The following is a 24,844-nucleotide window of genomic DNA, read 5'->3' as shown; positions in this document are numbered from 1 at the left end:
TTGGCAACAAGCGATTGCAATCATCGCTTCCCTCCCCATCCCCACATTGAACTGCAACCTGATGTAGCAGGCGCCATTGTCGCCTAAAAATAGAATACCATCAATACTCACATACTGAAGATGCCTGTTGTTCCCAAGCAGCTCTCTCATTGGTTCCTTGTGTAAGTGCCATAATTTGGCCCTAATCATTGCAGATAAGCCCCCATCAAACGTGGCATGGGTGGAAATGCATTAAAATAACAAACCTGAGTATGCCCTTCTGTAGTTTTTTTTATTGGTTTTAATTTCACACTTTATTACATTTTCTGGTACACACGATGATGAGATTACATTTGTGTATTATTCCATTGTATTGGGACTGTCGTACTTCTAATCCCATCTAATAATGGCAAAATTTCCAATATATAGTGAGTAAAATTATGCCGTTATTATTGATCATAATCCGAAACGGAAAAGATTTAACTAGTTAAACAATCGCACTTAAGTTTTGTATGCTCGTTTACTGCACTTTGTTGTAGGTCAGCACGGATTTGCACTCTGGTTCGTATATTGTTTCATTGGTTTGTTTTTTTTGTGCAGTGCAACTTTTCCTGCGAGATCTCGTTTCTCTGTTAGTGTTTTTTTTCTTAATCTTCCTTCAAATAAGTTACATTCTTAAGGAACTAGCTATTCACTCTCTAGATATGTGCGAATGACAAAGAATCGAATACGAACTTCAATCAGAGATCAGAAATTTGCACTTCTCTCGTTTTCTCAAATGGAGGCTTATCTACTCACTACCGTCTAAAAATCGATCCAGAACCTAAAGTGATAAATGATCAGTCATTTCGTGTTACGTCGCTATTGCCCTTATAGCTCGATCTCTTAACGCTCTCTTCCTGTGCTCTCCCCACTACGGTTCTATATAGTATAATAGTTCTCCTGTAAATGTACCTAAAATTGTTTAATGATTTCTATCCTCCGTTTAGAAGAAGTTGGTCTCTCGCTTTGATGATGATTGGGGGTTCTGAATGCCAGAGTGGTGATTATCCTGGTTGGAATAAGAGGTTCTACAAGTGAAAATTAAGCAGCTTTTCGACTAACTCGTTCTACTGGTTTCCGCTTGCTTTTTGCCAACTGATCGTACCGCGTAGGATTAGGATTGTTACGCTTCTAGCGCCTCAGCAACACAATGTCACAATCACAGTTTTTGTCAGTGCAATGTGCAACCCTTATACGACAAAACTTGGTCGCATATCAGTTGCATTAACACACGTGTGCAACATGTGCGCTACTCGCGGGCGTTGTTCACTCTAGATTCAGGTATAGAAAAGGGATTAAATATCAGCCAATTTTCCAAGAGTATACCGATTTATGGTGGAGTAAAAGTTATATAGAAGTAAAATACACGCTAAACAACAGTTTTATGGGTTTCTTTGGACTGATTTTGTTCAATTATAGTTTTATGTATGTAAATATATATAGCAAGGCCCTAAGTTCTGTTCTGTTCTGTTTTTTTTGGAGATATTGTTTGTTACAGCAAATTTGTGCCTACATTACACACACACTTACACGCTAAACTGCCTTGAAAGATAGACTAGCACTAGAACTGTGAGTGCGAAAGAGAAATTTGAGAGAAAGACAGGAACGTTTCTAATCGTTAGTCGAGTAGTGTCGCGAAGGTATGACTCGGGCGCGCAGCATGGCCACTATCTTCGATGCCAGCGGTTGGGATTTGGGCGACGAAGTTGCCGAAACCGAGACGGATGGCTGCGGTTGAGCTTTGGTGGATTGAGCCAAGGGCGGTTGATGAGGGTCCTGCTTGGTGGATGACGGGGTGGCATCGGGTCCATCTCCGGAATCTATAAATTGAAGTCGAGATAAAAACAATGTCGATAGACAATTCTGAGCGAAACCTGCTCAGGATTCGGAATGAATTCTGCTCAGGATTCTGAGTGAATCCTGCCCTGGATTCTGAGCGAATCCTGCTTAAGATTCGGAGCGAACCCTGCTCAGGATTCTGAGCGAATCCCGTTCAGGATTCTGAGCAAATCCTGCTCAGGACTCTGAGCCAATCCTGCTCAGGATTCTGAGCGAATCCTGCTCAAGATTCTGAGCGAATCCTGCTCAGGATTCTGAGCAAAGCCTCCTTAGGATTTAGAGCGAATCCTGCTCAGGGATATGAGTGAATTCCTCTCATGATTCTTATTGAATCCTGCTCAGGATTCTGAGCGAATCCTGCTCAGGATTCTGAGCGAATCCTGCTAAGGATTTTGAGCGAATCCTGCTTAGGATTATGAACGAATCCTGCTCAGGATTCTGAACGCATCCTGCTCAGGATTCTAAACGAATCCTGCTCAGGATTTTGAACGACTCCTGCTCAGGATTCTGAGCGAATCCTGCTCAGGATTCATAGCGAATCCTGCTTAGGATTCTGAACGAATATTGCTCAGGGATATGAGTGAATTCCTCTCATGATTCTTATTGAATCCTGCTCAGGATTCTGAGCGAATCCTGCTCAGGATTCTGAACGAATCCTGCTCAGGATTCTGAGCGAATCCTGCTCAGGATTCTGAGCTAATCCTGCTTAGGATTCTGAACGAATCCTGAACGAATCCTGAGCGAATCCTGTTAAGAAGTCTGAGCGAATCCTGTTCAGAATTCTGAGCGAATCCTGTCAAGAATTCTGAGCGAATCCTGCTCAGGGTGCTGAGCAAATCCTGCTCAGGATTCTGTGCAAATCCTGCTCAGGATTCTGAGCGAATTCCGCTCAGGATTCTGAGAGAATCCTACACCGGATTCTGAGAGAATCCTGCTCAGGATTCTAAGCGAATCCCGCTCAGGATTCTGAGCAAATCCCGCTCAGGATTCTGAGCAAATCCTGCTCAGGACTCTGAGCCAATCCTTCTCAGGATTCTGAGCGAATCCTGTTCAAGATTCTGAACGCATCCTGCTCAGGATTCTAAACGAATCCTGCTCAGGATTTTGAACGACTCCTGCTCAGGATTCTGAGCGAATCCTGCTCAGGATTCATAGCGAATCCTGCTTAGGATTCTGAACGAATATTGCTCAGGGATATGAGTGAATTCCTCTCATGATTCTTATTGAATCCTGCTCAGGATTCTGAGCGAATCCTGCTCAGGATTCTGAGCGAATCCTGCTCAGGATTCTGAGCGAATCCTGCTCAGGATTCTCAGCGAATCCTGCTTAGGATTCTGAACGAATCCTGCTCAAGATTCTGAACGCATCCTGCTCAGGATTCTGAACGAATCCTGCTCAGGATTCTGAACGAATCCTGCTCAGGATTCTGAACGAATCCTGCTCAGGATTCTGAACGAATCCTGCTCAGGATTCTGAACGAATCCTGCTCAGGATTCTGAACGAATCCTGAACGAATCCTGAGCAAATCCTGTTAAGAAGTCTGAGCGAATCCTGTTCAGAATTCTGAGCGAATCCTGTCAAGAATTCTGAGCGAATCCTGCTCAGGGTTCTGAGCAAATCCTGCTCAGGATTCTGTGCAAATCCTGCTCAGGATTCTGAGCGAATTCCGCTCAGGATTCTGAGAGAATCCTACACCGGATTCTGAGAGAATCCTGCTCAGGATTCTAAGCGAATCCCGCTCAGGATTCTGAGCAAATCCCGCTCAGGACTCTGAGCCAATCCTGCTCAGGATTTTGAGCGAATCCTGTTCAAGATTCTGAGCGAATCCTGCTCAGGATTCTGAGCAAAGCCTCCTTAGGATTTTGAGCGAATCCTGCTCAGGGATATGAGTGAATTCCTCTCATGATTCTTATTGAATCCTGCTCAGGATTCTGAGCGAATCCTGCTCAGGATTCTGAGCGAATCCTGCTCAGGATTCTGAGCGAATCCTGCTCAGGATTCGCTGCGAATCCTGCTTAGGATTCTGAACGAATCCTGCTCAGGATTCTGAACGAATCCTGCTCAGGATTCTGAACGAATCCTGCTCAGGATTCTGAGAAAATCCTGCCCAGAATTCTGAGAAAATCCTGCTCAGGATTCTGATTTTTGTTTTGTTTTTATTTTTGTGTATTTTAACTAGTTGCTAATTCTACACTCTCAGGATTCTGAGCGAATCCTGCTCAGGATTCTTAGCGAATCCTGCTTAGGATTCTGAACGAATCCTGCTCAGGATTCTGAACGCATCCTGCTCAGGATTCTGAGCGAATCCTGCTCAGGATTCTGAACGAATCCTGCTCAGGATTCTGAACGCATCCTGCTCAGGATTCTGAACGAATCCTGCTCAGGATTTTGAAACGACTCCTGCTCAGGATTCTGAGCGAATCCTGCTCAGGATTCATAGCGAATCCTGCTTAGGATTCTGAACGAATATTGCTCAGGGATATGAGTGAATTCCTCTCATGATTCTTATTGAATTCTGCTCAGGGTTCTGAGCGAATCCTGCTTAGGATTCTGAACGAATCCTGCTCAAGATTCTGAACGTATCCTGCTCAGGATTCTGAACGAATCCTGCTCAGGATTCTGAACGAATCCTGCTCAGGATTCTGAACGAATCCTGTTAAGAAGTCTGAGCGAATCCTGTTCAGAATTCTGAGCGAATCCTGTCAAGAATTCTGAGCGAATCCTGTTCAAGATTCTGAGCGAATCCTGCTCAGGATTCTGAGCAAAGCCTCCTTAGGATTTTGAGCGAATCCTGCTCAGGGATATGAGTGAATTCCTCTCATGATTCTTATTGAATCCTGCTCAGGATTCTGAGCGAATCCTGCTCAGGATTCTGAGCGAATCCTGCTCAGGATTCGCTGCGAATCCTGCTTAGGATTCTGAACGAATCCTGCTCAGGATTCTGAACGAATCCTGCTCAGGATTCTGAGAAAATCCTGCCCAGAATTCTGAGAAAATCCTGCTCAGGATTCTGATTTTTTTTTTGTTTTTATTTTTGTGTATTTTAACTAGTTGCTAATTCTACACTCTCAGGATTCTGAGCGAATCCTGCTCAGGATTCTCAGCGAATCCTGCTTAGGATTCTGAACGAATCCTGCTCAAGATTCTGAACGCATCCTGCTCAGGATTCTGAACGAATCCTGCTCAGGATTCTGAACGAATCCTGCTCAGGATTCTGAACGAATCCTGCTCAGGATTCTGAACGAATCCTGCTCAGGATTCTGAACGAATCCTGCTCAGGATTCTGAACGAATCCTGAACGAATCCTGAGCAAATCCTGTTAAGAAGTCTGAGCGAATCCTGTTCAGAATTCTGAGCGAATCCTGTCAAGAATTCTGAGCGAATCCTGCTCAGGGTTCTGAGCAAATCCTGCTCAGGATTCTGTGCAAATCCTGCTCAGGATTCTGAGCGAATTCCGCTCAGGATTCTGAGAGAATCCTACACCGGATTCTGAGAGAATCCTGCTCAGGATTCTAAGCGAATCCCGCTCAGGATTCTGAGCAAATCCCGCTCAGGACTCTGAGCCAATCCTGCTCAGGATTTTGAGCGAATCCTGTTCAAGATTCTGAGCGAATCCTGCTCAGGATTCTGAGCAAAGCCTCCTTAGGATTTTGAGCGAATCCTGCTCAGGGATATGAGTGAATTCCTCTCATGATTCTTATTGAATCCTGCTCAGGATTCTGAGCGAATCCTGCTCAGGATTCTGAGCGAATCCTGCTCAGGATTCTGAGCGAATCCTGCTCAGGATTCGCTGCGAATCCTGCTTAGGATTCTGAACGAATCCTGCTCAGGATTCTGAACGAATCCTGCTCAGGATTCTGAACGAATCCTGCTCAGGATTCTGAGAAAATCCTGCCCAGAATTCTGAGAAAATCCTGCTCAGGATTCTGATTTTTGTTTTGTTTTTATTTTTGTGTATTTTAACTAGTTGCTAATTCTACACTCTCAGGATTCTGAGCGAATCCTGCTCAGGATTCTTAGCGAATCCTGCTTAGGATTCTGAACGAATCCTGCTCAGGATTCTGAACGCATCCTGCTCAGGATTCTGAGCGAATCCTGCTCAGGATTCTGAACGAATCCTGCTCAGGATTCTGAACGCATCCTGCTCAGGATTCTGAACGAATCCTGCTCAGGATTTTGAAACGACTCCTGCTCAGGATTCTGAGCGAATCCTGCTCAGGATTCATAGCGAATCCTGCTTAGGATTCTGAACGAATATTGCTCAGGGATATGAGTGAATTCCTCTCATGATTCTTATTGAATTCTGCTCAGGGTTCTGAGCGAATCCTGCTTAGGATTCTGAACGAATCCTGCTCAAGATTCTGAACGTATCCTGCTCAGGATTCTGAACGAATCCTGCTCAGGATTCTGAACGAATCCTGCTCAGGATTCTGAACGAATCCTGTTAAGAAGTCTGAGCGAATCCTGTTCAGAATTCTGAGCGAATCCTGTCAAGAATTCTGAGCGAATCCTGTTCAAGATTCTGAGCGAATCCTGCTCAGGATTCTGAGCAAAGCCTCCTTAGGATTTTGAGCGAATCCTGCTCAGGGATATGAGTGAATTCCTCTCATGATTCTTATTGAATCCTGCTCAGGATTCTGAGCGAATCCTGCTCAGGATTCTGAGCGAATCCTGCTCAGGATTCGCTGCGAATCCTGCTTAGGATTCTGAACGAATCCTGCTCAGGATTCTGAACGAATCCTGCTCAGGATTCTGAGAAAATCCTGCCCAGAATTCTGAGAAAATCCTGCTCAGGATTCTGATTTTTTTTTTGTTTTTATTTTTGTGTATTTTAACTAGTTGCTAATTCTACACTCTCAGGATTCTGAGCGAATCCTGCTCAGGATTCTTAGCGAATCCTGCTTAGGATTCTGAACGAATCCTGCTCAGGATTCTGAACGCATCCTGCTCAGGATTCTGAGCGAATCCTGCTCAGGATTCTGAACGAATCCTGCTCAGGATTCTGAACGCATCCTGCTCAGGATTCTGAACGAATCCTGCTCAGGATTTTGAAACGACTCCTGCTCAGGATTCTGAGCGAATCCTGCTCAGGATTCTGAGCAAAGCCTCCTTAGGATTTTGAGCGAATCCTGCTCAGGGATATGAGTGAATTCCCCTCATGATTCTTATTGAATCCTGCTCAGGATTCTGAACGAATCCTGCTCAGGATTTTGAACGACTCCTGCTCAGGATTCTGAACGCATCCTGCTCAGGATTCTGAACGAATCCTGCTCAGGATTCTGAACGCATCCTGCTCAGGATTCTGAACGAATCCTGCTCAGGATTCTGAACGAATCCTGCTCAGGATTCTGAACGAATCCTGCTCAGGATTTTGAACGACTCTTGCTCAGGATTCTGAGCGAATCCTGCTCAGGATTCTGAACGCATCCTGCTCAGGATTCTGAACGAATCCTGCTCAGGATTCTGAGCGAATCCTGCTCAGGATTCTTAGCTAATCCTGCTTAGGATTCTGAACGAATCCTGCTCAGGATTCTGAACGCATCCTGCTCAGGATTCTGAACGAATCCTGCTCAGGATTTTGAACGACTCCTGCTCAGGATTCTGAGCGAATCCTGCTCAGGATTCTTAGCTAATCCTGCTTAGGATTCTGAACGAATCCTGCTCAAGATTCTGAACGCATCCTGCTCAGGATTCTGAACGAATCCTGCTCAGGATTCTGAACGAATCCTGAACGAATCCTGTTAAGAAGTCTGAGCGAATCCTGTTCAGAATTCTGAGCGAATTCTGTCAAGAATTCTGAGCAAATCCTGCTCAGGATTCTGTGCAAATCCTGCTCAGGATTCTGAGCGAATTCCGCTCAGGATTCTGAGAGAATCCTACACCGGATTCTGAGAGAATCCTGCTCAGGATTCTAAGTGAATCCCGCTCAGGATTCTGAGCAAATCCCGCTCAGGATTCTGAGCAAATCCTGCTCAGGACTCTGAGCCAATCCTGCTCAGGATTCTGAGCGAATCCTGTTCAAGATTCTGAGCGAATCCTGCTCAGGATTCTGAGCAAAGCCTCCTTAGGATTTTGAGCGAATCCTGCTCAGGGATATGAGTGAATTCCTCTCATGATTCTTATTGAATCCTGCTCAGGATTCTGAGCGAATCCTGCTCAGGATTCTGAGCGAATCCTGCTCAGGATTCTTAGCTAATCCTGCTTAGGATTCTGAACGAATCCTGCTCAAGATTCTGAACGCATCCTGCTCAGGATTCTGAACGAATCCTGCTCAGGATTCTGAACGAATCCTGAACGAATCCTGTTAAGAAGTCTGAGCGAATCCTGTTCAGAATTCTGAGCGAATTCTGTCAAGAATTCTGAGCAAATCCTGCTCAGGATTCTGTGCAAATCCTGCTCAGGATTCTGAGCGAATTCCGCTCAGGATTCTGAGAGAATCCTACACCGGATTCTGAGAGAATCCTGCTCAGGATTCTAAGTGAATCCCGCTCAGGATTCTGAGCAAATCCCGCTCAGGATTCTGAGCAAATCCTGCTCAGGACTCTGAGCCAATCCTGCTCAGGATTCTGAGCGAATCCTGTTCAAGATTCTGAGCGAATCCTGCTCAGGATTCTGAGCAAAGCCTCCTTAGGATTTTGAGCGAATCCTGCTCAGGGATATGAGTGAATTCCTCTCATGATTCTTATTGAATCCTGCTCAGGATTCTGAGCGAATCCTGCTCAGGATTCTGAGCGAATCCTGCTCAGGATTCGCTGCGAATCCTGCTTAGGATTCTGAACGAATCCTGCTCAGGATTCTGAACGAATCCTGCTCAGGATTCTGAACGAATCCTGCTCAGGATTCTGAACGAATCCTGCTCAGGATTTTGAAACGACTCCTGCTCAGGATTCTGAGCGAATCCTGCTCAGGATTCTGAGCAAAGCCTCCTTAGGATTTTGAGCGAATCCTGCTCAGGGATATGAGTGAATTCCTCTCATGATTCTTATTGAATCCTGCTCAGGATTCTGAACGCATCCTGCTCAGGATTCTGAACGCATCCTGCTCAGGATTCTGAACGCATCCTGCTCAGGATTCTGAACGAATCCTGCTCAGGATTCTGAACGAATCCTGCTCAGGATTTTGAACGACTCTTGCTCAGGATTCTGAGCGAATCCTGCTCAGGATTCTGAACGCATCCTGCTCAGGATTCTGAACGAATCCTGCTCAGGATTTTGAACGACTCCTGCTCAGGATTCTGAGCGAATCCTGCTCAGGATTCTTAGCTAATCCTGCTTAGGATTCTGAACGAATCCTGCTCAGGATTCTGAACGCATCCTGCTCAGGATTCTGAACGAATCCTGCTCAGGATTTTGAACGACTCCTGCTCAGGATTCTGAACGAATCCTGCTCAGGATTCTGAGAAAATCCTGCCTAGAATTCTGAGAAAATCCTGCTCAGGATTCTAAGCGAATCCTGCTCAGAATTCTGAGCGAATCCTGCTCAGGATTCTTAGCGAATCCTGCTCAGGATTCTGAGCGAATCCTGCTCAGGATTCTGAGCGAATCCTGCTCAGGATTCTGAGTGAATCCTGCTCAGGATTCTGAGCGAATCCTGCTTAGGATTCTGAGTGAATCCTGCTTAGGATTCTAAGCGAATCCTGCTCAGAATTCTGAGCGAATCCTGCTCAGGATTCTGAGCGACTCCTGCTCAGGATTCTGAGCGAATCCTGATCAGGATTCGCTGCGAATCCTGTTCAGAATTCTGAGCGAATCCTATTAAGAATTCTGAGCGAATCCTGCTCAGGATTCTGAGCAAATCCTGCTCAGGATTCTGTGCAAATCCTGCTCAGGATTCTGAGCGAATCCCGCTCAGGATTCTGAGAGAATCCTACACCGGATTCTGACAGAATCCTGCTCAGGATTCTAAGCGAATCCTGCTCAGAATTCTGAGCGAATCCTGCTCAGGATTCTTAGCGAATCCTGCTCAGGATTCTTAGCGAATCCTGCTCAGGATTCTTAGCGAATCCTGCTCAGGATTCTGAGCGAATCCTGCTCAGGATTCTGAGCGAATCCTGCTTAGGATTCTGAGCGAATCCTGCTCAGGATTCTGAGCGAATCCTGCTCAGGATTCTGAGCGAATCCTGCTTAGGATTCTGAGTGAATCCTGCTTAGGATTCTAAGCGAATCCTGCTCAGAATTCTGAGCGAATCCTGCTCAGGATTCTGAGCGAACCCTGCTCAGGTTCTGAGCGAAACCTGCTCAGGATTCTGAGCGAATCCTGCTTAGGATTCTGAGCGAATCCTGCTCAGGATTCTGAGCAAATGCTGCTTAGGATTCTAAGCGAATCCTGCTCAGAATTCTGAGCGAATCCTGCCAAAGATTCTGGAATTCCGCTATTGAAAAATCTTTCAACTCACCATTCTCATCATCCTCGATGTTCAGATTGGAGATATCCGACAGCGTCAGGTCCTTCTCTTCCTCCTCCAGCAGTAAACTCGAATACGAATGCGACGTATTGTTATCGGTGGCCGATTGCGACGATGGCATCTGATCCGACTCCGTACTGTTACTGTTGATCCGATTCAACGCTTGCTCGTCCAGTTCGCCTCCGCTGTTACTCTCGCCACTGCTGTTGCTGCTGCTGTTCGAGTAATCCAGATACGAACTGCAGTTCGATGACTGTTCGCTCTCGCTGCTGCACACCATGACCACCTCGTCCAGGTTGATGTCGTCCGAGTTGGACGACGAGGTACTGTAGTTGAAGTTGTCGTTTTCATCGCTTTCACCCGACTGCTGCTGGTCAGTTCCGAAGTCGCCAGGTCCACCTGCTCCACTGCTGCCGTTGTTGCTAGCCTCCAACGCTATCTTGGACAGGATGTGTGGATAGAAGTCCCGGGCCGTGCTGTTGTTCGGTTCGTATTGCAGAACTAGAACGAGTACGGGGAATTCTTTGATGAACTACATCTTTACTTCTACAGCCCCAAGTAACCAGAACTTCTGCTTCCCATAAAAATCGCACTTCCAAGCTACATGAAGTTTAGATAATGTTCCGAACGCTCTTGAGACCCTAAAGAAATCCTAAAGCATGCTCACGAGTAACTACAAGTTACATAAAGTTGCAATAATCATCTTAAGCAGCCTTGAAGCTGCTTAAGGGGCCCATGCTGAACTTTATCGGAACGTCGCATGAAAGTTCCAGCAAGGTGCATTATTGCTAGCTTGAAAGCTGCTTAATCCTCCCAGGATGTTAATCTAGGCGCATCACGATGGCGTAGTACACGCTCAGCGAGCCTGTCTGAGTCATTGACCCCACTAGGGTCCTACTAGCAAATATACTATATTAACTATATTAACTTCACGTTTTTACATACAATGACATGGAGACACCGTTAGCGATTGATTTCAGCACCACCTGTTGTCAGAAAAAGTCAATAATTGTATTTTGATCAATTTTAGTTCTTGAAAAAAAAAACATTAGGGGTGTCGAAGTTTTTTGTTCTCAAATAATCGATTAATAAATAATCGATTTACAATAAACGCAAACAAAATAATATTTCATTAGATGACATCTAGGAATACATCCATAGAAGAATTTGAATGCTTGTAACGACACCGAAATCGTTTAACATCAAAATTTTAATTTTCCATCCTCAAAATTAACTTATATTTTGCCTTGGTGGTTACTATTTTTCTTTGACAATGGCTTTTAATGTCATCATTCTTGATGCCCATGCTGACATTCATCGGATTAAAGCTCCTCAATTTAATCGAATAATTTGTTCTAGACGTATCTGCAATAGAATTCACTTTTCTGTACGGAAATGACTCGTTTGTATTTCTATGGCGCAAAACTCGTTAAAAAGTGAAAAAAGTTAACTTTACCAATGCTGCGCCTTGATGGACTCTTACCTTTGTCATGGTTTAAATACCCTATTGTTGTTGTTCAAAATGCTGTACTTTTCCTAGTCATACTACACCAGGACTTTACCGAGAGATCATTCAACCATTGATCATATTTCTTGGAAGTTCGGAAAATCGATCGTTGCAGCTAGACCCTATGGGCTATGGAAGGTACTAAACGTGATGATAGTAGTTTACGCAACAAGGTGCAGAATGAAGATTTTTACTGCACGAGTCGTACATTTATCCAACAAGGCTTGCCGAGTTGGATAATTACGACGAGTGCTGTAAAAATCGAGTTCTGCACCGGTGTGCAATTTCATAAACTACCACTTCAGGATAGTTTTTATCAAAAATTGTTCACCAAATTGCACACCGATGTTCATAGTCATGTTTAAGAAAATCTGATCATAGCAGGTTATACTGAGCAGTTGTCACATTTTTTCAAACCTGCGTCCAGAAACCATCAAGAATTTGATCAAAACTGAAAACAGTGCTGTAATGGTTCATTACGCAATGCAAATCAGTGCTGTAATGAACCATTACAACACTGCTAATTTAGTGTGGGAAAGTAGGCCTTTTCCTGGCAGATTGACATGCGGTAAAACAGCCTATTACGACGAGAAATTGCAAAAATGGTATTTGCATGTCGCAATTTCAATCGGATATGCGGTTTTCAAACTCGTAGAGCTCGATTACGCGTTCAATGGTTTACATATCTTTTACGACGATGCCTGCTGTGTTTATCCCTTCAGGACGCGCGCTGTTGTAAAAAGTACAACACCACCAAAAAATCTCGCTTGTCGTTTATAGTGCGGGCATGGTGGAGTTTCGGTTGCTTGATGGCGCGCGTCCTGGAAGGTTAAGTTTGATAAAAATAAGAATAAAAAATCGGCCAGAGAAGTATACGAGAGAACCCAGACAACTTTAAACTTTTTTTTTCAGAATTTTCATAGAACTGCATATAAAAACGTGGGTATAATGTTGACCAGGACAACTACTTTTAATTCAATAATCCATTTTAGGTTGGAGTTAAAAAGGTGAACATGTTTTCTTTGACAAAGCGTCTTCTCATCGTTTTCGGACGTATCTTTGTAAAGAAACGTATATAATTTGGAAGTCAGTCGTAGACTTCATGGCCTTGATGAATTTTGGGTTTTATTATCAAAACTTTTTGTGAGATCGAACACAGAAATTTTATGTTGAGGTCAAGCTAGATTTTATAAGACTTTATACACGATTGATTATAAAAACGGCAAAAGTCAAGAAAGTGAATCTGTGATTAGTTCATTCGCGTTTTCTTTTCTTTTTACACAATGTGCTTCGGTTCATGTCAAATCGTACTTCAAGTATTTGGCTTTGTTAAGTTAAATTTGGGGTGTGGGACCAATTAAGTAGGGAGTCCTATGTTGGTCACTTTGAGCTATTAAGGCAGCATCCATTTATTACGTTTATTCAGTGGCGATTCCCTAACCTCAAATCTACCTGTACAACCAGAAAATGTTAAAGAAGAGCTAATATTTTTTTTCTAATTTGAGTAGTGGAAAGAAGTCGATTATGACAGCTTGAAAGAAAAAAACGTCATTTGGATGGCGCATGCATTTAGGGTCTGTGTCAATTGGCGAATTAAAATTAATTTTCACTTAAATTTGACAGTTCGATAATTATTTCCTTAGGAAAACTGTCAAGTTTAAGTGTTGAACTGTCAAATTTAAGTAAAAATTAATTTTAATTCGCCAATTGACACAGACCCTTAGTGTGTAGTAGTACCTCTTCTGCCGCTTGATGGCGACACATTCACTAAAAAGGAGTCGCCAAATAATCGTAAGAGTGACCTATATTGTTAATATAGTATACTTGCCTCTAGGGTTACGATTTTCGGAAATTGATAGGATCTTTCAAGTTTCTAGATGTTTCTTTTGCTAGCTTATTGCTCTATATTGCAGATAAGATAATTTGATATTGACGCTTATCACGCAACGGCATCCAGAGCGTTTCTGCACACCTCCTGAAAGTTCACAGAAAGGAGCAATAGAGCAAAGCGGGGGTGGGGTGTCAAAACAACGCTTTGACAAATCTTACAAGGGATGCAATAGATAACAGATGATCTCAATGACGATTTCAGGGGTTTTTAAATGGGTTTTGGGAAAGCTGTAACCTGTCAACTAGGTTCCAAAATGTAATATTTTGTAGATAGTAAATGGAAATGAATTTGTGTTTATATAATTAAAGTCTTAAATAATATTGAATAAAAAATAGAACTTAAGAAAATGAATTGAAAAATTATTTGAATTAAATTTAGTCTATCCCTATCATCTTTCCTACTCCTTTTCCTTGGTGTCAGATGCCCTTTACAACCCTATAAAAATTTGAATTGAAAAATCACAATCCACACGATCCAATACCCCCTGACACCAAACGACCATTCAATTGATACCAACCATCCTCAGTATGAATGCCACGTCATCCCATCATGGATCCCGGGACCAGGACATCGACTGGAATAAAAACCCGATGCATGGATGTATCAGCTCTTATTATTCGGTAACGAAATTCTAAAGTATTAACAGTCCGTAGTAGACCACATAAGTATCTTTTTGTAATTGCGTTGCATTTTCCCCTACTTTTCACTCGCGGTTACAATGATAAAACGGCCTACTTTTTTCACTAAAACAAAAGTGCCGAAAAGTATTACTTTTCGGCACTCTTAAGAGTGCTGAAAAGTAGCACTTTTCGGCACCTTTGCCAGAACCCATTTCTCGATAACTTTTGCGACTACCGTTGCGACTACAGCTGCTGCTTCTACATCCTCTGAGTAGCTCGAATCTGAATTGGGACTATTCTGGATAAGGACTGCAGTAGATCAGGCGTAGAAACAGCAGCTGAAGCTACTTATGCTCTTGCTCATGCTGTGGTGTGACGACGACGGGATGATGGAAAATTCTGACACCTACCCTATCATAGCCTACCTGATCAAACAAAAGCACCACGCTAACGCACATGAATGCTGGCACGTGGTTCCTCTTGATACATGTTCGTGTAGCAAGAAAATAACATACTGATTGGGTATTTTTCGCAATTACAAAAAACTTTTAACAGTGACGAAATCTACGTCGGTGTGCCAGTGAGCTGTACCACGAAATTTAACGGCCTCGAAGTTTCCGTGCAAGTATATTACCGCACAACGTTACCGCCGGGGAGTGAAAAGTGCCCTGGACCACAACCAAGTGCCTAGTGTGGAAGAAGTGCCGCGTGGGACTGGGTCGACGTACTCTAGCGTGAATTACCCGTGAACCTCAGTGACCACCGACGCCACCGACGACGCCACCGACGACGCCGACGACAGCGACGGCTAGCGAGCACCGAAGACGATCATCCGTCCAAGATCGAGCTTCGAGCACGACGACCATCCACGTGCGTTGCCGGACCTACCCGAGCAGAATTGGTTCGTTATTTATACCTATTTCCTATATTTTCTACTTTCCTGTTTATTTTGAGACTAAATTAAAACCTGAATTAGAATTAAATATTGAATTTTTCTGAATTAGATACTTTTTTATTTAACCGCGCAATTCCTTTTCTGGAGCCAAGAGCGTGGGAAGGGAGTCCGCTAGCTTTCCAAGCTCAAACTAACGACCCTGAGATCCAGGTCATCACAAGAGGCATTGAGTGCCCACCCCGGAAGCAGCCGTCGGCTAAAGGCCAGCCGCTTGGGGCTTTGGCAGGTTCCCGTCTGGGGCCGAGCAGGAAAAAGACCTGGATCAAAGAGAGCGTATCAAAGCATGGCTCGGCAAATTTCAGGAGGAGTTGTAAAGGACATTCTGGGTACAGGTCGGACTCCATTTTCTGGGGCTCGATTATCCATCGTAAAAGGCTTGACCATCCGGGTAGAACATATTTTACCTCTTTTGTATTTTTAATATTAATTAGCATACCACTAAATATTATTTGTAAAACTATTTGTAACCTTTACATATGATATAGATCGGATTGTGAAGATTATGCAAATATTCAGATCCTACACAGTACGAACAAAATCTGTAAATTTATGACGAACTGGATGTAACAAATTGACCTCCATCGTGTTCGATAGAAATTTATGTGTAATCTTAAAATTACACTGCTGATTGCTGAGAGAAAAGTGAAAATTAAGTATCGACTTTTCAGAGAAACTTAAAAAAAATCTTTATACGAGAATCGAACTCAGATCTTCCGAGTGAGAGTCCACGCCTAAACCCTTTAGGCTGTCTCACCAAGCTGAAGAGAGAGCAATCAAAGATAAACATGTTCCACCATAAAGGAACAAACTGTTGTACCGCTTCGGCCACAGAGAGCGAGAGAGCAGTCTCCGCAGCGAGGCAGACGACTGAGCGTAGCTGTCCTCGTTTACGTTACTGCATGTAAATTTCAAGCGGATATGTCTCAAAAAATGTAAACAATACGCATGATTGGCAGATTACTGAAGGGACAGTATCATCTCTCGATAAATGGCTGTAATTTTGTAGCTTCTGGTATAATTTTTAGTCGATGATTAACTTACGTGCTGTTTAATTTTCATGATTTCTTTCTGTGTAATTATCTCAAACTGTTGCTACCAGAAGTTGCTCTTGAAATGCGTCCATGAGTTCCTCCGTAAAATCCATCAAAAACTCCTCCGGGGGTTCTCTATGACTTGCTTTGAGATTTGTATTAGAAGATCCAACATGAGTTTCTTCTGAGATTCCTCCAGGAGTTTGTTCAAGGATTCCTTCCTGTAGTAACCGCAGAAGTTCTTCCCGGAATTCTAAAAAAAAATTGCTGGGATTTCATCAAAAGTTTCTTCTGGAAATCATATATATGCTAGTTCTTTAACTACCTCAAGATCTTCTGCTGGATTCCCTCTAGAAATTCTATCTTGAGAAATTTTCCAAGATTTCTCATTAGATATCTTCCTATAGTTCCTTCGAGAATCGTATACACCCGATTCTTTTTTTGCACGGGTCGTTATTTTGCCGTAACTCAGTCAGTGTTCAACCGATTCTCATGAAATTTTGTACACTGATATTACTAATCGTGCCTACATGTATACAAAATTTCATGAGAATCGGTTGAAAATTGACTGAGTTATAGCAAAAACCAGACCCGTGCAAAAAAAAGAATCGGGTGGTCTTTCTTACAAAAATCCTTAACAAGTTCCTCTGGGAATCATTTGGGGTTATTCTCGGATTTCTCCTGAGGTTTATTTAGGAGATCCTACCATAGTCTTCTGAAAAATCCTCCTAAAGCTCTTCCTGGGAACCTCTCTGAACTTCATTCTGTAAGATTTTCAGGATTGCTTGAAGGATTTCTTTCTAAAGAATTTTAGAAATCCAATTTTTTGAAAATTTTGTGGGATCCTCTCCAGACGGTCCTTTTGTGAAGTTCCAGGAGTTCTTTTTTTTACCAAATCGTTTATTTGAAGGCTCATTCGCTCCAGGAGTTCTTATTGAGATTATTCTAGAAGTTCCTTTTGGAATATATTCAAAAGATCCTGTAAAAATCCCATAAATTCTCACTTCCCTAGAATGAATTTCCGGAGCAAAGGCACGAAAAACTTACTTTATTTTTAGTCCTGGGCACTCACGGTAGTTCAGGAGGGTCGAATTGAAAGATTTCCATCTTGGGCGATTGCCAGCCATCGCCTTGACCAGGTCATATTTCTGTCGACTTGCTTGATTTCGTTATTGAGGCTGCGCCGCCATGAGCCTCTGGGTCTGCCTCTGCTGCGATGTCCTGCTGGGTTCCAATCTAACGCTTGCTTGCAGATGTCGTTTCCGCCCCTGCGTAGAGTGTGGCCGACCCACCTCCACTTTCGCTCCCGAATTTATGTAGCTATCGGCTTTTGATGACATCGACGATGGAGTTCCACGTTGGAGATCCAAATGTGAGGCCACCATGCACGATTGATTGATTGATTTATCTTTATTTGAGAGACTTTCAGCCCCCACCATGCACGAATTATGTACCGCAGGCATCTGTTGATAAATACCTGCAGCCGTTGCGTGTTCTCCGCTGATACACACCAGGTTTCACTGGCGTATAGCGGCACAGATTTCACGTTCGAGTTGAAAATTCGGATTTTGGCGCGTCGGCTAATCTGGTTGTTTTTCCATACATTTCTTAAACTCGCAAAAGCAACCCTCGTCTTCTTGATCCGTGCACCGTGCACCATCGGCCGCCATTTGGCTACCAAGATATTGGAAGCTTCCAACATTCTCCACTGATTGCCCAGCTACCGTAAAGCTGGAAGAGTTGACCGTGTATACATCCAACGATTTGGTCTTGTTGATGGTAAGACCTGCCGCCGAGGAGCGATCGGCAAGATCATCGAGCTTCCCCAGCAATCCACGATTTGGTTCACGGTCAATCGCACTTACCTACCAGGATCTCGTGGATTACGATGAGGAACAGTAGCGATGTTAGTATACATCCTTGCCTTACTCCAGCAACGACCCGAATGGGATCGGACATGGCACGAAAATGCCCTGTACTGTGCTTCAATGAGGCCGATGATTTTCTCAGGAAGACCTTTGCACCTGGGGGCGTCCCTCATATTTCCGTGATTGAGACGGTCGAAAGCTTTTTTAGTAATCAATGAACTCCAGGTAGAGAGACTCTTGGAATTCATTGATTTGCTCCAGAGTGATACGGAGCGCGACAATATGGTCCACACAGGATCGTCCGGCACGGAGTTCTGCTTGCTGCCGTCGGAGAGTTGCGTCAATCTTCTCCTGTATCCAGTTAAGGATCACTTTGCAGAGGACTTTGAGAACGATACACAGTACCATGATGCCACGCCAATTATCGCATACGGTCCGGTCACTCTTTTTGGGTACCTTTACTAAGACGCCTTGCATTCAGTCGGCCGGAAATGTCGCGGTTTCCTATATGTTGCAGAATAATTGATGCAGTAGTTGTACGGATACTACGGGGTCAGCCTTGAGCATCTCAGCTGATATGCGATCGACCCCTGGGGCTCTGTTCGATTTCATGCTACGGATGGCTGTCTCTATCTCCTGCACTGATGGAGCTTCGGTGTTGACACGGGTAATGCGTTGAACCCTTCGCGGATCATGCTGAGGTGTTGATGGCGTGACCGACACTTGAAAAAGGTTTCCAAAGTGCTCGAACCAGCGTTTTTACTGGTCAGCCGGGTGAGGCATGTCGGACTTCGGATACAGAGATATATCTTCACAACGCGACTACTCGGTGTGGAGTTACGAATAGGAATGAATTTTATTTTACTTGACACTTAAGAACTAAGTTTTGAGTACAGCAGAAAATAGGAAGTAGGTAGGTTAAACAAGAATGGCAGAACGACGCGCTAGAGTTGTTTGGTAAACTACTCGAGTCTTGCATATGCGTGTAATTTATTGCGCGCATATGGAAGCACTTTAAGAAGGTTATGGAAACAAGGAAAAGGTTTCGTTACTGACTGCATGTTTTGGTAGGCAAAGAATTTGGATGGAGGTTTCGGGTTTTTTGTGTCACGCTGAGAAAGTGTTTAATTTATGACGGAAAGTTATATTGTTTTATGATAAAGTCCGAGAAATGTTGAAACGAGATTTATGAGATTTGTGGGAGAACTGTGCCACGACACCTCCCTCCTTAGGAAGAATGGTGTAACCATTCTAAATTTTGAGACAAATTATAGGCTTTATGCGGTCGTTTTAGCATTCTGTTATTCTTGATTTTTCAGGATTTTTGCTTAATTAATCTTGTTCGATGGACTTTCAAAATATTAGCAGTTGTTTGATGTTTTATAGTAGCATTTGATTCATCTAGATCTATTATTATATAGGGACCATCTTGTACAATATCTAATTTTCTTCTATTTTCCAATTTTAAATACACTTTATCTCCAATGCTCAATTTTGTTGGTGTTACATCTTTATTTGCTTCTTCTGTTCTTGATAGTTTGACATTCTCGATTTTTCTTAGGATTTCATTGTGTATAAACTGTAGTTTATATCTTATTTCATTTACGTATGAGTCGTGGTTATAAATAGGAGTGATTTGGTCTAGATTTATCTGATCAAATGTATTTACGGGCTTTCCAAATACTATTTCAAAAGGGCTGTAATTGTGTTCCGAGTTGGGAGTAGTATTATAACTAAAACAGTAAAAAGATAACCATTCATCCCAATTATCTTTAAGATCGTTGACAAAGATTCTCAGATATTCGTTTAAACATCTGTGATTCCTTTCCAACGCTCCCAAAGTTTGTGGGTGATATGCTGTTGCTAGAATGCGATCGATATTGAGCAGTTTACAAACTGATTCAAAGATACCTTTGTACTCTGTACCTTGATCTGTTCGAATTGCTTTCATTGGTCCGTATATCAAAATACATCCTTCCACTACTGCTCTGGCAATCGTGTCAGCTGATTTATCCGGAACAGGTATAGCTATGACGTATTTACTCAGATCGCATTGTATAGTAACTGCGTATCTGTTTCCTTTGCTACTCATTGTGAATGGTCCAATCGTATCTATTGCAACTATGTCGAATGATTTGCATGGAGTTGAAGTTTTTATCATTTTACTTTGAACCGACGAAAAATGTTTGTTCCTTTTACAAATTTCGCAGGATTTGACATATTTAGTAACTAAATATTTCATATTTGACCAAATATATAAATTTTTCAATTTTTTGTACAATCGGTTAATACCAACATGACCTCCGATTGGTGTACTATGGTAATGTTGTAAAATAGCTTGAATTTCGTTTGGGTTGTTTATTTTTCTAGGAGGATGATAAATGATAATTTTAATATTTTTCAAAACTTGATTTCCTATTGTTTTGAAATCATTGATACTTATATAATTAAATATGGTATCGCTAGTCGAAATAGCAATACACTCATTTTCGATTTTATTTTGTTTCATTAATTGTAGGGTACCCTTTTCAATCAGCTTAAATATTTCTGGCAAGTTAACATTGTTAATTGTGAGACCTAACGCTAGAGTTAGACTCGTTTTGAAATTTTTTTCGAGAAGAATTGCCATAGTTGATTTATTTTTATTTTGATGTAATGAAAATTGCAATTTTTTTTGTTTATGTATTTGTTCATTGCTAACTGCTTCATACACGTGGAGTTGATCAGGCTCCGGTAATCTGCTTTGTATGTTATTGTTGACTAAACAAGGTTTGCGTAGCATTGACCTGGTCTGTACTTGTAAAATGTTAATTGACTTTAATTTATCTGATGTAATATTAATTCTAGACAATGCGTCAGCCACAACGTTACTTTTACCTGGGACGAACTCTACTTCAAAGTCGAATTCTTCGAGATCAATCCTCATTCGCGTCAACTTTGAAGAAGGGTTCTTCATTCCAAAGAGGTAAACTAACGGTCGGTGATCAGTACGCACCAAAAATTTACGACCTAATAAGTAGGGTTGATAATGCATGATAGCCCAGTGAATAGCGGCTAATTCTTTCTCAATGATGTGCTTATTTGCTTCGCCTTTTGTAAACGCGCGACTGGCGAAAGAAACAGGTAGATCATTGCTTCCATGCATTTGGGACAAAACTGCCCCGCAAGCGAAATCTGATGCGTCTGTAGTCAATATAAATGGTTTTTGATAATCTGGATACTGTAATATTTGTGGTGAAAGTAGCATAGTCTTTAATGTTTCAAAGGCGGACTTGCATTGTTCTGACCACACAAAAACTGTATTTTTTCTTAATAATTTGTTCAAAGGACAACAAATATTTACAAAACCAGGAATAAATCTCCTGTAATAATTACACATGGCTACAAAACTTCGAACTTGGTCTGCGTTTTGAGGTTGTGGGTAATTTTTTATTACATCAAATTTTGAATTATCAGGCAAGATACCTTTATCAGTGATTTTATGACCTAGAAATGTAACTTCTGCTTTGAAAAAATTACATTTTGAAGGGTTCAGTTTCAGGTTTCTTTGCCTGAAACATTCGAAAACATTCCTCAAGTTTTTCAGATGGTGTTCAATTGAACAACCTACGACAATAACATCGTCAATGTACAAGAATGCACACTCGGGACTCAAGCCACTGAGTGCTATTGACATCATTCGTTGGAAACTGTTTGGGCTTATATTTAGTCCAAACGGCAATCTTTTATACTGAAAATGTCCACGTTCCTGCAACGAGAACGCGGTGAACTCTCTGGAATTTTTTTCGATCTCAATCTGGTGAAAACCTGACATGAGATCAAGCGTCGAAAAATATTTGGCTCTGCCAAGTTGATCGAGAATATCGTCAATCCTTGGAAGAGGAAATTTATCCGCAAGCAATTTTTTGTTCAATTGACGAAAATCAACTACTAATCTCCATTTCTTTTCGGAAGTAGTTGACTTCTTGGGAACAAGTAATAATGGTGAGTTGTAACTAGACACCGAAGGTTCAATTATATCGTTTGCAATTAAATTATCTACTTGACGACAGATTTCTTCCTTGTGACACTGTGCATTCCGGTAGTTTTTAATGTATACCGGTGATTTATCTTTTAGGCTAATTTTTTGTTGATAAAAATTGTTACACGTTAATAAATCATCCTTTAAACTAAATATATCATTGTATTCGTGACATAATTGTTGTAAAGATTGTTTGGCGGATGCAGGTATATCGTTAAAATTTAGTTCTGCATTCAATTTTTCGATTCTATCTGTATTATTACAGTCAATTTTAGCTATGTAAAAGTCGTTAAGATTGGAAGTTTTTAAATTAAAATTTGCAAGTTGCACAGGATATTCATTAGTGTTTATAATTTTAGCATAAGGTGCGGAACTATTCACAATGGCGTTGGCACAAAACACGCCTGGTGCAAGCTCAGCGGAATTAATTATGACATCTCCATGAACATTAAAATTGTTTATCAATCTAAATACTTCAGATCTAGCTGGTATCCACGCAGACCCATTTAGATTATTGCAAATTGGGATTTCAAGTCGGATGTTATTTACGTATGCTGCTAAAATCCACGTATCGTAATTTATTTCACATCGGTATGTAGTAAGGAAATCTCTTCCCAGTATACCGTCAGTTGGTATCGGGAAATCGTCTTCTATCAGATGAAACAGGCTATTCACAGCTGTATTTTGTATATAAGAAAAACAATTGATTGTTCCTCTGCAAGTAGCTTCACCGGGTGTTATTCCGCGTAAAACGCAAGTATTATTTTGATTAATTGATATTGGACGTGAGATACATCGTGTTTTCAATAATGAAATGTCTGCTCCTGAATCTACCAGGAACGAACAGTTTTTATTAGATACGCTAATTGGCACATTAATGAAATTGGAGGCAGCTACATTGATTGTGTATACTGCCCTACTGTTCCAAAAAAAGGTTGATTTGGTTGAGTCATATTCGGTGGTTGTACTGTATTAGCGTTTGCGAAATGCTGACCTTGGCTTTGCACGCCCGGGGGCGGATTGGGAAAAACGTTTTGCATTGGTGAGCTCGATTGATTGTCAGCAAAATATATTCTGTTAAATTGTCGCGGATAACCGCGTGCATGACCACGGTTGTCTGTTCGGTAACGGTAGTTGTTGTTATTTGGGAACGGTCTACTTTGATTGTTATTAAAACGTATCGGGTATGATCCGTAACGCTGATTACTTTGATGGGAACCACGAGGAGCAACATTATAGTTCCCTCGGTTCTGAGTTTGTCGTTTTTGCATGATTCTTTTTGAATTTACGTGGAATACACGATTCATGCTGTTACTGGACTCGACACTATCCGGTAGCTCATTTACTTTCTGGATTGCCTCTTCGATTGTCGAAAATGTTCCTGCTTGCAGTATTATTTTTTCTGTCTCGTTAGATGTACTGTTAATCAAAGTTTCCAAACCTGCTTTGGTGGCTAACTTTTTAGCGGTCGCGTGAGGAACATTCTCTCTCACGTAAATATTGGTAAGCTTATTGCAAAGAATTTCCACTTCTTGACAATATTGTTGTTTTGACAATCCGCGTTTGACTGATTTAATTTTTGCCAATATCTGTTCTGCAGTAGTTTTACTTTCACAGGCAGATTTGATGAGATCAATCATCGCATCAATAGTAGTCTCTTGGATATTGTTAGGTAATGCATCTCGGGCTTTACCTGAAATTCTCGTTAAAAGGAATAGCTTTAACGTTCCGTGTTGTGCTTGGGTATACACCTTTTTCAAAAATTTTACACCGTCAATGAAAGCGGAAAGTTTTTCGGCATCGCCGTCGAATGGCATCAAGACCGATGCAGCTAGCTTGGCATCAAAAGGATTTTCGGTGGCCATTTCCACTTGTTTTAAATTATTAATTTTGGTTACTTTCCTAACTCGGACACTTTCTTTAATATATTCTATTGCGTTTCTTGATTGTCTAGTAAAAGTAAAAAATTCTTTATCTGGAATTTCGTCTTGGTTTTTTAAAAGAAGCTCATCTATTTCAGCGAATAAAATGATAGCCTTATTAAAATGTGCGTCAAGAGTATTACTGGAAATATTTTGATTTATAGATTTTCTAAAATGCTGTTCTATTTTTAGTAGAATTCCTACTTTTTCGATAATGGCCCTTTTCGGCATAACATTAGGAGATTTATAAAGATTTGTTCTACTTATCGTTTACTGCCAGTGTCCATCGCCACCTGTTGTTTCGCTGCATGTGCTGGTTCTGGAAGAGCGGCGGTTTCAGCTGACATCGGCATAAGTCTGCTCTTGGTCAATGCTACCTTTCCGATGCTTCTCGAGCGGTTTGACACACACGCATTGCACTATGTTCGGGTTCTGGTTGTGTAAATGTTCAACATCGTAAGATGTGAATGTCACTAAATTCTTCCTTTAGGAATACCCACAGAAGGTATCCCACTATTAATGATGTTAGCAAAATTGCTACGCTTAGCCAGATCTTCATCTTTTCACTCATTTCGTCTTATGTTGTCAGTTCACTTAAATCGTTCTTCTTCACTCTTCACTAATTTGACTCCCTCTATGTTTAGCGTCTAAATGTTCGCGTACTTTTGTCCACTGTCTGTTCTTGTTCTTCGATTAATGCGCTGGTGCCGTAGATGTGGTGACGTTATTTAGGCTTATTGCCCGATCAACGACCCTTTTATTTTT

General features: G+C 41.9%; 1 protein-coding gene across 1 annotated transcript in view; it reads right to left on the bottom strand.

The window, feature by feature from the left end:
- Positions 1 to 252: 252 nt before the first annotated feature.
- The window catches only part of LOC109414711 (serine-rich adhesin for platelets), a gene marked incomplete at its 5' end in the record, with an annotated part of 34,420 nt that continues 9,828 nt past the window's right edge, over positions 253 to 24,844 (bottom strand). Inside the window, 2 exon segments of the mRNA XM_062844718.1 lie at positions 253 to 1,841; positions 10,256 to 10,765. Coding sequence (XP_062700702.1) covers positions 1,633 to 1,841; positions 10,256 to 10,765 — 719 coding nt within the window.

This window comes from Aedes albopictus, chromosome 1, assembly GCF_035046485.1.
Source record: "Aedes albopictus strain Foshan chromosome 1, AalbF5, whole genome shotgun sequence".
NCBI classification, from domain to species: Eukaryota; Metazoa; Arthropoda; class Insecta; order Diptera; family Culicidae; genus Aedes; species Aedes albopictus.
Note: the sequence above shows the minus strand (reverse complement) of the source record. Positions and strands in the feature narration are given on the sequence as shown.